Source organism: Squalius cephalus (assembly GCF_949319135.1).
Source record: "Squalius cephalus genome assembly, chromosome: 14".
In the NCBI taxonomy this organism is placed as follows: Eukaryota; Metazoa; Chordata; class Actinopteri; order Cypriniformes; family Leuciscidae; genus Squalius; species Squalius cephalus.
This window is the reverse complement of record NC_137135.1, coordinates 35541570-35557474: the sequence shown is the minus strand read 5'-3', so window position 1 is coordinate 35557474 and position 15905 is coordinate 35541570. Positions and strand designations below refer to the sequence as shown.

The window sequence follows — 15905 nt, the reverse complement described above, 5'->3', positions numbered from 1 at the left end:
ATAATAATAATAAAGTATATATTTTACATAAACTAATTCAGGGGATGAAGGGATGTGGGGATGTGGTAGATAAAGGGATGAGGGGATGTGGTAGATAAGGGGATGAGGGGATGTGGTAGATGAGGGGATGTGGTAGATGAGGGGATGTGGGGATGAGGGGATGTGGGGATGTGGTAGATGAGGGGGTGTGGGGATGTGGTAGATGTGGGGATTTGGTAGATGTGGGGATGAGGGGATGTGGTAGATGTGGGGATGTGGGGATGAGGGGATGTGGGGATGTGGTAGATGAGGGGATGTGGTAGATGTGGGGATGAGGGGATGTGGTAGATGAGGGGATGTGGGGATGAGGGGATGTGGTAGATAAGGGGACGAGGGGATGTGGTAGATGAGGGGATGTGGTAGATGAGGGGATGTGGGGATGTGGTAGATGTGGGGATGTGGTAGATGAGGGGATGTGGGGATGAGGGGATGTGGTAGATAAGGGGATGAGGGGATGTGGTAGATGAGGGGATGTGGTAGATGAGGAGATGTGGTAGATGAGGGGATGTGGGGATGTGGTAGATGAGGGGATTTGGTAGATGAGGGGATGTGGTAGATGTGGGGATGAGAGGATGTGGAGGATGTGAGGATGAGGGGATGTGGTAGATGAGGGGATGTGGTAGATGTGGGAATGAGGGGATGAGAGGATGAGGGGATGTGGTAGATGAGGGGATGTGGGGATGAGGGGATGTGGGGATGTGGTAGATAAGGGGATGAGGGGATGTGGTAGATGAGGGGATGTGGTAGATGTGGGGATGAGAGGATGTGGTAGATGTGGGTATAAGGGATGAGGGGATGTGGGGATGAGGGGATGTGGTAGATGAGGGGATGTGGTAGATGAGGGGATGTGGTAGATGAGGGGATGTGGTAGATGAGGGGATGTGGGGATGAGGGGATGTGGTAGATGAGGGGATGTGGGGATGTGGTAGATGAGGGGATGTGGTAGATGAGGGGATGTGGGGATGTGGTAGATGAGGGGATGTGGGGATGAGGGGATGTGGTAGATGAGGGGATGTGGTAGATGAGGGGATGTGGTAGATGAGGGGATGTGGTAGATGAGGGGATGTGGTAGATGAGGGGATGTGGGGATGAGGGGATGTGGTAGATGAGGGGATGTGGGGATGTGGTAGATGAGGGGATGTGGTAGATGAGGGGATGTGGGGATGTGGTAGATGAGGGGATGTGGGGATGAGGGGATGTGGTAGATAAGGGGATGAGGGGATGTGGTAGATGAGGGGATGTGGTAGATGAGGGGATGTGGTAGATGAGGGGATGTGGTAGATGAGGGGATTTGGTAGATGAGGGGATGTGGTAGATGTGGGGATGAGAGGATGTGGAGGATGTGAGGATGAGGGGATGTGGTAGATGAGGGGATGTGGTAGATGTGGGAATGAGGGGATGAGAGGATGAGGGGATGTGGTAGATGAGGGGATGTGGGGATTGAGGGGATGTGGGGATGTGGTAGATAAGGGGATGAGGGGATTTGGTAGATGAGGGGATGTGGTAGATGTGGGGATGAGAGGATGTGGAGGATGTGAGGATGAGGGGATGTGGTAGATGAGGGGATGTGGTAGATGTGGGAATGAGGGGATGAGAGGATGAGGGGATGTGGTAGATGAGGGGATGTGGGGATTGAGGGGATGTGGGGATGTGGTAGATAAGGGGATGAGGGGATGTGGTAGATGAGGGGATGTGGTAGATGTGGGGATGAGAGGATGTGGTAGATGTGGGTATAAGGGATGAGGGGATGAGGGGATGTGGTAGATGAGGGGATGTGGTAGATGAGGGGATGTGGTGATGTGGGGATGAGGGGATGTGGTAGATGGGATGTGGTAGATGTGGGTATAAGGGATGAGGGGATGTGGTAGATGAGGGGATGTGGGGATGAGGGGATGTGGTAGATGAGGGGATGTGGTAGATGAGGGGATGTGGTAGATGAGGGGATGTGGTAGATGTGGGGATGAGGGGATGTGGTAGATGAGGGGATGTGGTAGATGAGGGGATGTGGGGATGAGGGGATGTGGTAGATAAGGGGATGTGGTAGATGAGGGGATGTGGTAGATGAGGGAATGTGGTAGATGAGGGGATGTGGTAGATGAGGGGATGTGGGGATGAGGGGATGTGAGGATGAGAGGATGTGAGGATGAGGGGATGTGGTAGATGAGGGGATGTGGTAGATGAGGGGATGTGGTAGATGTGGGAATGAGAGGATGTCGGGATGAGGGGATGTGGTAGATGAGGGGATGTGGTAGATGAGGTAGATGACATTTTATTTTTTGGCGCCTTTCAAGACACCCAAGGACACCTTACAGATGAGGGGATGTGGTAGATGTGGGGATGAGGGGATGTGGTAGATGAGGGATGTAGTAGATGAGGGGATGTGGTAGATGTGGGAATGAGGGGATGTGGTAGATGAGGGATGTAGTAGATGAGGGGATGTGGTAGATGTGGGAATGAGGGGATGTGGTAGATGTGGGAATGGGGGGATGTGGTAGATGAGGTGATGTGGGGATGAGGGGATGTGGTAGATGAGGGGATGTGGGGATGTGGATAAGAATTTTTTTGGCACCTTTCAAGACACCCAAGGACACCTTACAGAAAAAATAAACAAGACATTAATACAAGCCCAATAATAATATCAATAGTAAAATCAAAATAATAAGTACGATCTTGATCCTAAAACCATAAAGTCCAAGAAATTAAATTGGAATGATGAAATTTATGTAGGATAAGCTAATCTAAATGTGGGGATGTGGTAGATGAGGGGATGTGGGAATGTGGGAATGAGGGGATGTGGGGATGTGGTAGATGAGGGGATGTGGTAGATGAGGGGATGTGGGGATGTGGTAGATGAGGGGATGAGGGGATGTGGTAGGTGGGGATGAGGGGATGAGGGGATGTGGGAATGAGGGGATGTGGTAGATGAGGGGATGTGGGGATGAGGGGATGTGGTAGATGAGGGGATGTGGGGATGTGGTAGATGAGGGGATGTGGGAGTGTGGGCATGATGGGATGTGGGGATGTGGTAGATGAGGGGATGATTGGAATGATGAAATTTATGTAGGATAAGCTAATCTAAATGTGGGGATGTGGTAGATGAGGGGATGTGGTAGATGAGGGGATGTGGTAGATGAGGGATGTAGTAGATGAGGGGATGTGGGGATGAGGGGATGTGGTAGATGAGGGGATGTGGTAGATATGGGGATGAGGGGATAATAATAATAATAATACATTTTATTTTTTGGCGCCTTTCAAGACACCCAAGGACACCTTACAGAAAAAATAAACAAGACATTAATACAAGCCCAACAATAATATCAATTGTAAAATCAAAATAATAAGTACGATCTTGATCCTAAAACCATAAAGTCCTGGAAATTAAATTGGAATGATGAAATTTATGTAGGATAAGCTAATCTAAACAGATGTGTTTTAAGTTGTGATTTGAATTGATGGAAAGAGTCCAGTTGGCGAATGTGAAGTGGGAGAGAATTCCCGAGATGTGGGGCAGAGCGGCTGTAGGCTCTAGCCCTCATGGTGCTAAGTCTGAACGTTGGTACAGTTAAAATTTCAGCCGTGGAGGAACGAAGTGTTCGAGAAGGATTATAGGGAAGAAGCAGGTCTGAGAGGTATGAGGGGACAAGGTCTTGGAGGGCTTTGAAGGTAAGCAGAAGAATTTTGTAGTTGATCCGTTGAGGAACAGGAAGCCAGTGGAGCTGAGTAAGAAGCGGTGTGATGTGGTCAGGGCACGAACAAGGACCTGTGTATTGTGTTGGGAGAGGGAGGGAGAGAGGGAGTCTAGAGATGTTGCGGAGGTGAAAGTAAGAAGTCCGAGTGATATTGCTGATGTGAGGGCCAAAGGGAAGTGTACTGTCTAGAATGACACCGAGACTTTTGACTTGGGAGGGGGTGGGAATCGGAGAGCCATCAACTGATATAGTAAACGGGTGACTTTTGGAGAGTGTGGCCTTTGAACCAATGAGGAGAACCTCACTTTTATTTCTATTGAGTTTGAGAAGATTGATTGACATCCAGTTGCTGATAGCTTGCAGACAGGAGGTGAGAGTGGAGGGGGAAGAGAGGCGGAGAGATATAGTTGTGTATCGTCGGCGTAACAATGAAAATTGATCCCAAAGGAGCGGAGAATGTTGCCGAGAGGTAATATATAAATGATAAAAAGCAGTGGTCCCAGCACTGAGCCCTGAGGAACACCATGGGTGACTGTTGTAGATTTTAATGTGACATTTTTCCCTGAATGAACTGTTTTCTATTATGTAGATATGACCTGAACCAGATTAGTGCATTGTTAGCGATCCCGATGGCAGCCAGACGTTCCAAAAGAATTGAATGAGAGATGGTATCAAAGGCTGCAGTGAGGTCGAGAAGAACCAGAATGGACAAATGGCCATTGTCAGCTGCAAGTAGGAGATCATTTGTGATTTTTACCAGGGCTGTTTCAGTGCTGTGATTGTGGCGGAAACCAGCCTGAAAAGGTTCGTAGAGGTTATTGTTGTGCAGGTGGGCTTTGAAGTTGGGTCGCTATAATCCGTTCCAAAAGTTTGTTAATGAGTGGGAGGTTTGAGATGGGGCGATAGTTATTTGGGTCATTAGGATCCAAACCAGGTTTCTTCAGAATCGGGGTGACAGAAGCAATTTTGAGAGATGTAGGAACAGTGGAAGTAAATAGAGAGGAGTTAATTATAGAGCTGGTAAGTCCCGCCCATCCGTAAAACCCCACTGGACCTCTAGGTTGAAAAATCGTCAATGCAAGTGAATGGGAGAAAATAATTATTTTCTGATCCCGTTTGAATTGTGCCATGAATGTGAACATATGTTGTCTGTGAATTTTTTATATAATTTTTCATGTTACGAGTTTGACAGTATATTGTATGATTCTTTGGCTAGCAGTTGTGGAAAAGACATAACGAGAAAGACTACATGTCACCCCATAACACATTTTCCCTCCACTTGTCAAATCACGGTGCTAATGCTGCGATAATATATGGAGACAGATCGAGATGTGTTTTGTACACAAATGTCAACATTCAAACCAAATGGGCTGTTCTTTCTTCAGATTCGCGTCGAAAGCAGTGAAGAGTTGTAGTCCACAAAGTGCTCTCACACAAAGTCTAACCGTATCAAACTTCTACCAGCTAAATTGTAGCATTCTTTACATGAAATATTATATAAAAAATTCACAGACAACATATGTTCACATTCATGGCAAAATTCAAACGGGACCAGAAAATAATTATTTTCTCACATTTACTTGCATTGACGATTTTTCAACCTAGAGGTCCAGAGGGGTTAGCGGAAGAGGCGGGACTTACCAGCTCTATAGACGTTATGATCGGTAAGATAGAGGGCAGACAGGTTTTAACCAGGGTGGTAGGGATGGTATCAAGCAGACAGGTAGAATTCTTGGACTTAGTGATGAGTATAGTGATTTCTTCGACTGATGGAGGCTGGAAAGTTGGTAGAATGGAGAATGGTGGAACCAGTGTGGTAGTCAAGGGTGGACAGTTGTATGCAGAGGCAGAAGATTTCAACTGGTGGTGAATATTGGTCAGTTTTGTACTAAAAAAATCAAAAAATGTGTTACACTGAGCTGTGGAGGTGAGGTGATTTCCAGTGTCTACAGGTTTAAGTAAATTGTTGATAGTGAAAAATAAAGTCTGATTGTTATTTTCATTGGTACTGATAATGTCAGAATAAAAAGAGGATTTAGCAGCAGTCAATGCACTTTTATATGAAAGAAGATAATCAGTATACATTTGTTGGTGAATGGCTAAACCAGTTTTCTTTGATTGTCCCTCAAGTCGTCGACCCATCATTTTCATATGTCGGATGAAGGGGATGAAGGGATGAAGGGTAACGGAGGAGGTAAAAGAGTCCTTCTCTTCATCAGTTTATAAGCTGGAGTTATTCTCCTCCATTAAAGGGCCAGTGTTAAAGATTCTCCTGAGAGAACGAGTCTTCCTGCGCATATAAAGGAGGATCAGGAGCGTTTCTTTCTGTGGAAACTCCTCAGCTTTGAGTTCTTCTAAACTATTCCCTGCGTCCCATCGCTTGTTTCTCATCTCACTGTCTTCTTAACTTTAACTTTATAAAGTTTTATTTTATTTTAAATATTTTGTGGTCAGGCATAGACAACTACAACTACATTACTGCAAAGACGCAAGGTATAGGTCAGGCATAGATGTAAGATACTACACTGAAAAAAATAATTCATTGGATTCAATTGAATAGTGGACATTGGTTGCACACAAATTGTTTGCTTTGGTAGCCACTCACACAATTGTGTTCCATCAACACAGATTATTCACGTTCAAACAACACAGACGAACACAGACTATTCATGTTCAATCAACAAAGTAAATTATACTAAATATAAATTCATAAATCTTTTCAGTGCATGAACCAATCTTAAATGCTAAGTTTACACACTCTTTTAGCCAAAGCATTTACTATTGGTGTTGTTGAATCAGTCCACAACCTAACCAAATGCTCCACTCTTCTCCACAATGGTAACCCACTGTAATTTAAATGGTTCTAATAATTTGAATGTAATTGAACATTAAACACAATTACACACTATCAAGTCTTCCCCTTTTCTAATTTTCTCAAAAACACATAAAATAACACTTAATTTCAACATTTATTCTCTCTTAATTCAGCCATATGCAAAGCATGCTGGGAACTAACAAGCACCACCCAGTTTCAGTTAATGCAACACAAATCATTCATGTAATCCAACACAAATGGATTAAGTAAACTTAAATTTGACCTATATTTAAGCAGATTGAACACAATCAAATTAAGTTTGGACACAATGGATAGCAATTATGTTGCTTCATTTTAATCAAGCAATTTGAACAAGCAGCAAAAATATTTTTTTTCAGTGTAGATTAAATTAATTTACTTGATTGAAACATGTTCTATCAAAATGAAAACATCGAGTTAAGCCAAAGAGTAACCGTTTCAAGTCAGTTTAACATGATGCAATAGTGTTTGAACATGAAACCTGATACAATGGTGTTAAATCAAAATTAATGGTTTAAACAAAGTGTACAACATCAAAAAATAATTTGATCATACTCTCTCTCTCTCACTCTCTCTCTCTCTCTCTCTCTCTCTCTCTCTCTCTCTCTCTCTCTCTCTCTCTCTCTCTCTCTCTCTCTCTCTCTCTCTCTCTCTCTCTCTCTGTCCATGTCCATGTCTGTATTTCATTATGAAAGCAATAGGATTTACAAATTGTACATGAGCTTCTTTCTTCGGTGGAACACAAAAGCAGAGCTGAAGAATTATTTGAGTATTTTTTAAAGAGGTGGTATAATGCCCTTTTCACAAGATGTAAAATGTGTCTCTGATGTCCCCAGTGTGTGTGTGTGTGTGTGAAGTTTTAGCTCAAAATACCCCACAGATATTTTTATGTAGCATGTTAAAATTGTCACTTTTTGAGGGTGAGCAAAAATGCACCGTTTTTGTGTCTGTCCCTTTAAATGCAAATGAGCTGCTGCTCCCGGCACAGGGGGCGGAGCTTCAAGAGCTGGTGTCCTGAAAATTTCAAAAACGTTTTTGTTTGTTTAAATATATGTTGCTGATGTGTAGTTATCTTCTAATCATTGATTAGCATAATCTGTCTTGATAATCTATAAATGGTGTTCAGGGGGCGGGGTTTATGTAAATTCTAGGGTTGATGATGTCACTAACCCAGGAGGAATGTGGTGTAGTCTCTACCAGCCGTTTGTTGTAGTCCTTAAAAAGCGATTTCTGTAAAAGCAAATATCTCCCTTTGCTTTGAACTTTGAGCGTCGTAACTTTGAATCATTTTAATATTTCTATATAGCTTTAATAAATTTTTATGTCAGTCTTTTTTTCATTTAGTTGCCAAGGCTAAATGATATTTAAGTTTATCATTTAATATTTATATTATTTATTTATAAATATTAGATGGAAAAAAAAAACGTTTTATTTCATTTTTATTTCAATAAAGTGATTTTTGTTTTTAAATAGTTTTAGTTTTATTCAGGGTTGTTGTTGCAACTAAAACTGAAATCATAAAAAATTGTTTGTTACTTGAAATAAAAAAATAAAAAACATTAAAAAAAGGCAATATTTCCCATTTTCATTTATTTTAATTTGATGCACTAATATAACTAAAACTGAAATAAAAATGAATAAAAACTAGGGCTGTCAAACGATTAATCACGATTAATCGCATCCAAAATAAAAGTTTGTTTTTACATATGTGTGTGTACGGTGTATAATTATTTTATATATATAAATACACACACATGCATGTATATATTAAAGAAATATTTGCATGTATATACTGTGTATATATATTTATATTATATATAATTTATATTATATATAAATATTTTATATATAAATAACACATTTTTCTTAAATATATATGCATGTGTGTGTGTTTATATATAGAAAATAATTATACTCCATACACACACATATATTATGTAAACACAAACTTTCATTTTGGATGCGATTAATCGCGATTAATCGTTTGACAGCCCTAATAAAAACTATATAGACAAAAAAAAAACTAAATAACAATATAAACAAAAAATTAAAAAAACACTTTAAGAAAACTTTAACTTAACTGAAATGAAAATGGAAATTATGAATATTCAAAATATTAAGAAAAACTATAATAGTATCTCAGTGATTATAAAATTACTCGGTTTAGTCGTTATTTACAGAAAATCAGTTCTCAAAATGACAATCAGAACAATCAGTCTTAGACATTTGGATAAGCGCATGTGTGAATTCTACTTAGAGAGGAAAGTAGAGTTAGAATTAGAATTTCTCCTGTCATGTTCCACAGAAGACGGTGTTTGGGTGAGTAAATAATGGCTGAGCTCCTGGTCTAAAGCGCCTGTAATTCCTCAGGTTTCTCTGAAAGCGTTATTAAACGCCACTCCACGTCTTTCACTCCTGTACCGTTTTCCATTTCCACATTTCCCTCGCTTTCCTCTTGCAGCTCGCTGCTTTTCTCCAACCAAACCGCTCTATCCTGAAGTCAGAAATCACTTAATAATAGTCCGTTTGATTCAGTCACTTCTGAACAAATCACTCAGATAAATTCACTGTTTCTCTCGTCTCCCGAAACTCCCGGCGGCTGCCTGATGTTGAATTATTTTACAAAAGCTCTTTTTGGTACAATGTCGCCTTTCTTTATTAGTTTTGTTCTGCTTTAAGCTTCCTAGGATTAAATCATGAGGGGAAATGCTCTATTTTCAGTGTGTTTTTATGATGACAACAGTAAATCCCCTTATAAAAACCTCTTTATGTTTATGTTCTTTATCTTTAACCCTGTGATATGAACACGTTACAGCCTGAGACTCCCGATCTCATTACTGCAGCTCACTTTATATGTCTATGTGGTGTTTTTAATCTGCTTAAATCATGTGTAAATTCATAAGTCGACAGCATTGCTGAGTATTTCCTCCTTAAAACTGCAGTGAACCAAAGACAGTCTCAAAAACACGCTTTGAAATCGCTGGTGTTTCTGACGTCACAAACTACCTTGTAACCAATCAGATCAACGTGTGATCGGCAACCAGTGGATCTCTGAGCTGAGTGAGTGAGTGGAGGCGGGGCTCATTTGCATATTCATAGAGCCGCGCATACTAAATGAGGCAAGGGTGTCGAGTTACATTCAAGATATTTTAAGGCATGAGGAACTTTTTCACAGGAAAAAAAACAAACATTCAAATGTCTTTTTGATGATCAAATATGAGTTAAAATTATGGTGATATTATTGACCCCCTGAGGGACTTTAAATACAGACACATTTACAGGAGATGCAAAATGACTTAAGTCTATTTTTCTGAAAGATTTATCAAAATTAAGTGAGTTTATAAAAAAAAAAAAACTAGATTATTTTCATAACCCATCAACAGATATTTTTTTCTTGTTTTAAGAAACCTAATTTTGAAAAAATGTAAGGAAAAAAAAAATCGGAAATAAATTTCTTAAAACAAGAAAAGATATCTATTAATGGGGGTAAGAAAATTTTGCTCTGGTTTTAATAATAAACACTTATTTCTGAAATCAAAATTTGCCAGCAATCTACTGTACTCTGGTTTAAGGCATTAGCTTTTGTTTACCATCTTAAATTAGAACTACAATTCTAATTGTATATTTTGTAATCTTTAATTCGCTGCTTTTCAGATGCCGTAATGTATTACACCTGAAACTGTTTAACTTGTACTTGACAGTGATGTGTTGGTCAATCACAGCATATTAAGATTTTCCTCGGCTAATGTGCGGTTAGCGTAAATCACACCTGTCAGTGCACGCTAATATTTCACCACACTGCTGGCGGGTAATAGGCCGCGAGTGGTGTTTCAAATGTCTTTATTCAGGCGTCCTGTCATTAGCGTGTGTTAGCTGGAGCGGGGGGGAAGGCTAGTCATTAGCATGCGTTTAGTGGACTCATGAATATCTGAACCGGAGGACTTGTTGTTAGCGTAGCATCATTAGTGTAGTGTTTGGGCTCAGAGTGAGCGTTTCCAGCTGTGGTGGCGCAGGAGTGTGTGTGTGTGTGTGTGTGTGTGCGTGAGGGAATCAAGTGGCCTGAGAGACTATTTGATGTGATACAGAGCTGATCGTCCCTGTCCCTGATGTGTGTGTGTGTGTGTGTGTGTGAGAGAGAGACCTCAGTGATTTGCTCCAGTGAAGAGGACAGCAATCCAGCATCTCTCACACACTCTCACTTCCTCTTGTGGACACAAACACACACAATTACACTGCGGATTCTCCTGAAAACTGACAAGAAATCATCATTTTTGGTCTGTTAGGAGTTTGCAAGATCAAGAAATGTTTCTCGAGCATCAAATCCTCATATTAGAGTGATTTCTGAAGGATCATGTGACACTGAAGACTGGAGTAATGATGCTGAACATCAAGCTTTGATCACAGGAATAAATTACACTTTACTATATATTCACATAGAAAACAGATGATTTACATTATAATAATATTTCACAGTTTTACTGTTTTTATTGTATTTTTTATCAAATAAATGAAGATTTGTTGTGCGTTAGAAACTTCTTTCAAAAACCTAAAAAAAATATTACCAACACCAAACTTTTATATGGTTGTGTGTGTATATGAGTGTGTGTGTTTGTGTGTGTTTGTGTATATGTTTGTTTGTTTGTTTGTTTGAACAGTATCAAACATAAAATAAATGGTCATAAAAATATACATGAAGACAAAAAATATTCACTTTTTGAAATACCTTCACCATTTTTAATTTCTGCTGGCTATTTTTCACATTTTTCAGCCCAGACCCAGACTTCAGTCTTAAAATACAATAATTCATCATATAAAAATCGGAATTATTACAGATTGATCTAGAATGATCTAGTCTCGCGTAACCAGACCTTCTATCGCACCTTTTCTTGGCCAAGGAGCGCAAGAGGACGTTTGAGTGACACGTAACGCAACCAATCACAGTTCGTTTTATTCTGCGTCATGTTTAGGGGCGTGGCCATATAATGTCGATGTCCCTACAATAACAGACCTGCGTGCATCTAATGAATTATTCATTCAAGAAATTTCACCCAATCAGATCGTGACTTTGAAACTCCTGAAGTGTTTCCATTAAAGTGTGCCATATGCATCAGAATATATATAATATTATAGATTTTTCTTCAATGTATGTGTCTGTGCATCTGTATAATTTGAAATGTCATCTAAATATTTTATTATTAATTAAAAAACATTTATTTAGATTAATAATAGAAGTATTAATATATGAAACATTTGAGTTTTTCATCTGTGTGTTTCAGGAATCTGAAGGGACGCTGCCCAACCTGCTGGTTGTGTGTGGAGATCACGGCATGTCTGAAACCGGCAGTCACGGCGGATCGTCGGAAGCGGAAATCAACACGCCACTCGTGCTCATTAGCCCCGCCTTCAGGAGGAAGGGTGAGTAGACATAGAGCTCATGTAGCTCCGCCCCTTCTGTCTCCCAGTTTGTGTTTCCACAGCATGAAGGTTAGATCTTACGGATTTATGAATGAACCGCTCTTAGGGCGCTATCATACACCTGGTGCAATGCAGCGCCAGGCGCGACACAAGTGTGTTTTGCTAGTTTCAGCCTGACGCAGTTATCATTTTCACGTCCTGCGCCACGTTGTTTAAATAGCAAATGCATTTGCGCCTATTTGTGCGCCCATGGGGTGCTGGTCTGAGAACGAGTGTGTGTTCTGGCGCATTGTTGACGCGTTGCTATTTTGAGGAACTTAAATAAACTGAGCCATTGACCGACTGAACCCTGGTCTAAAGTCAAGAGCGCAGTATTTGTTTTGTTATTTAAAGGGTGCATTAGTAATGTGAGCCTATAGGCGGGTGCACAACGCGTGTACACTCTTCTTATTACACACACTCTGCTTATTACACACACACTAACTTTGCTTATTACACAATTGCGCCACACAATCCATGGTGCAAGCGCAACTGGCTTTTAAGGGGAAAGTGAAATTACACTCTGATTGGTTTATTGCACGTTACGCCCAAAACACACCCATTACTCATTAAGAGAATAGAGACAGAACACACCCATTACTCATTAAGAGAATAGAGACAGAACACACCCATTACTCATTAAGAGAGACAGGACACACCCATTACTCATTAAGAGAGACAGAACACACCCATTACTCATTAAGAGAATAGAGACAGGACACACCCATTACTCATTAAGAGAGACAGAACACACCCATTACTCATTAAGAGAGACAGGACACACCCATTACTCATTAAGAGAGACAGAACACACCCATTACTCATTAAGAGAATAGAGACAGGACACACCCATTACTCATTAAGAGAATAGAGACAGAGAATAGAGACAGGACACACCCATTACTCATTAAGAGAATAGAGACAGAGAATAGAGACAGGACACACCCATTACTCATTAAGAGAATAGCGACAGGACACACCCATTACTCATTAAGAGAATAGAGACAGGACACACCCATTACTCATTAAGAGAATAGAGACAGGACACACCCATTACTCATTAAGAGAATAGAGACAGGACACACCCATTACTCATTAAGAGAATAGAGAGAGGACACACCCATTACTCATTAAGAGAATAGAGACAGGACACACCCATTACTCATTAAGAGAATAGAGACAGAACACACCCATTACTCATTAAGAGAATAAAGACAGGACACACCCATTACTCATTAAGAGAATAGAGACAGGACACACCCATTACTCATTAAGAGAATAGAGACAGAACACACCCATTACTCATTAAGAGAATAGAGACAGGACACACCCATTACTCATTAAGAGAATAGAGACAGGACACACCCATTACTCATTAAGAGAATAGAGACAGGACACACCCATTACTCATTAAGAGAATAGGGACAGGACACACCCATTACTCATTAAGAGAATAAAGACAGGACACACCCATTACTCATTAAGAGAATAGAGACAGGACACACCCATTACTCATTAAGATAATAAAGACAGGACACACCCATTACTCATTAAGAGAATAGAGACAGAACACACCCATTACTCATTAAGAGAATAGAGACAGGACACACCCATTACTCATTAAGAGAATAAAGACAGGACACACCCATTACTCATTAAGAGAATAGAGACAGAACACACCCATTACTCATTAAGAGAATAGAGACAGGACACACCCATTACTCATTAAGAGAATAGAGACAGGACACACCCATTACTCATTAAGAGAATAGGGACAGGACACACCCATTACTCATTAAGAGAATAGAGACAGGACACACCCATTACTCATTAAGAGAATAGAGACAGAACACACCCATTACTCATTAAGAGAATAGAGACAGAACACACCCATTACTCATTAAGAGAATAGAGACAGGACACACCCATTACTCATTAAGAGAATAGAGACAGGACACACCCATTACTCATTAAGAGAATAGGGACAGGACACACCCATTACTCATTAAGAGAATAGAGAGGACACACCCATTACTCATTAAGAGAATAGAGACAGGACACACCCATTACTCATTAAGAGAATAGAGACAGAACACACCCATTACTCATTAAGAGAATAGAGACAGGACACACCCATTACTCATTAAGAGAATAGAGACAGAACACACCCATTACTCATTAAGAGAATAGAGACAGGACACACCCATTACTCATTAAGAGAATAGAGACAGGACACACCCATTACTCATTAAGAGAATAGAGACAGGACACACCCATTACTCATTAAGAGAATAGAGACAGGACACACCCATTACTCATTAAGAGAATAGAGACAGGACACACCCATTACTCATTAAGAGAATAGAGACAGGACACACCCATTACTCATTAAGAGAATAGAGACAGAACACACCCATTACTCATTAAGAGAATAGAGACAGGACACACCCATTACTCATTAAGAGAATAGAGAGAGGACACACCCATTACTCATTAAGAGAATAGAGACAGGACACACCCATTACTCATTAAGAGAATAGAGACAGAACACACCCATTACTCATTAAGAGAATAGAGACAGGACACACCCATTACTCATTAAGAGAATAGAGACAGGACACACCCATTACTCATTAAGAGAATAGAGACAGGACACACCCATTACTCATTAAGAGAATAGAGACAGGACACACCCATTACTCATTAAGAGAATAGAGACAGGACACACCCATTACTCATTAAGAGAATAGAGACAGGACACACCCATTACTCATTAAGAGAATAGAGAGAGGACACACCCATTACTCATTAAGAGAATAGAGACAGGACACACCCATTACTCATTAAGAGAATAGAGACAGGACACACCCATTACTCATTAAGAGAATAGAGACAGGACACACCCATTACTCATTAAGAGAATAGGGACAGGACACACCCATTACTCATTAAGAGAATAAAGACAGGACACACCCATTACTCATTAAGAGAATAGAGACAGGACACACCCATTACTCATTAAGAGAATAGAGACAGAACACACCCATTACTCATTAAGAGAATAGGGACGACCCTTTTAGACCATGCGCCGGGAGCACCGACCATTTTCCCCGTCGTTAAACTAGTGCCGTGTGCTTAGATCCTTAAAATAGGGCCCTCTGGGTTAGCACTTTGATTGGCATGACCAATGAAATCTTTTTAATACGAGTTTGAACTGGTTTAGGGCGGGGGGAATCTCGCACGCAATCAATGTGAGGACACGCCCTGTTTTGTAGTTCCCACCCCCTTTTAGAGATCTCCAAGTCGCTGCTAGACCCTTCCTGGATATTTCAGGCCGTTTCTGGGTCTTCTCTGGTGAATTTGACAATTGGATTATCGAAAAAAGGATGTTATCTCATGGTGTTTTGAAGTAAAGGTTACTCGCATTAAGATCCTTCTCCAAAACGTAAAGGTTCTGCGACTCGCTTTGAAGTTCAAGAGAAACATTATCGATTTTTTTTTTTTTTTTTTTTAACTACAAAGTTACTCTGTTTGAAACTGAAGTTATTTTAAGCCTGGGTTGTATATTTGATGTGTTAGTCCTTCAATAAAGTATATTGGCCAGGATTTTGTTTGCAAAGTTCCTCCCACAGTTGTTAAGCCATATCCAATAATTTGCCGTATGACAGATATCTCAGCTAAACAAGGGCTCTGACAGTCCGGCAGAGAAGCTTTACGCACAATAAATGCTACTGTAAATCAGTCTCCATGTGAGTTGGTGTGACTAAAGTGATGATTTACCTTGCTTTAAATCAGATTAACAACCAGCAAATTCACTGATGCATTTAAGAAAATGAATATTTTGGAGCTGAACGTGCCTTATGTAGAAA

The 15905-nt window shown here is 40.6% G+C and overlaps 1 protein-coding gene across 2 annotated transcripts in view; it reads left to right on the top strand.

Annotated features, from left to right (window-relative positions):
- pigg (phosphatidylinositol glycan anchor biosynthesis class G (EMM blood group)) overlaps window positions 1-15905 on the top strand; it is a 172333-nt gene that overhangs the window by 40500 nt on the left and 115928 nt on the right. For both annotated transcript variants that reach the window (XM_079892132.1, XM_079892131.1), the window contains exon 5: window positions 11859-11997. In XM_079892132.1, the coding sequence (XP_079748258.1) occupies window positions 11859-11997 (139 nt within the window). The remainder of the gene's footprint in view (window positions 1-11858; window positions 11998-15905) is intronic.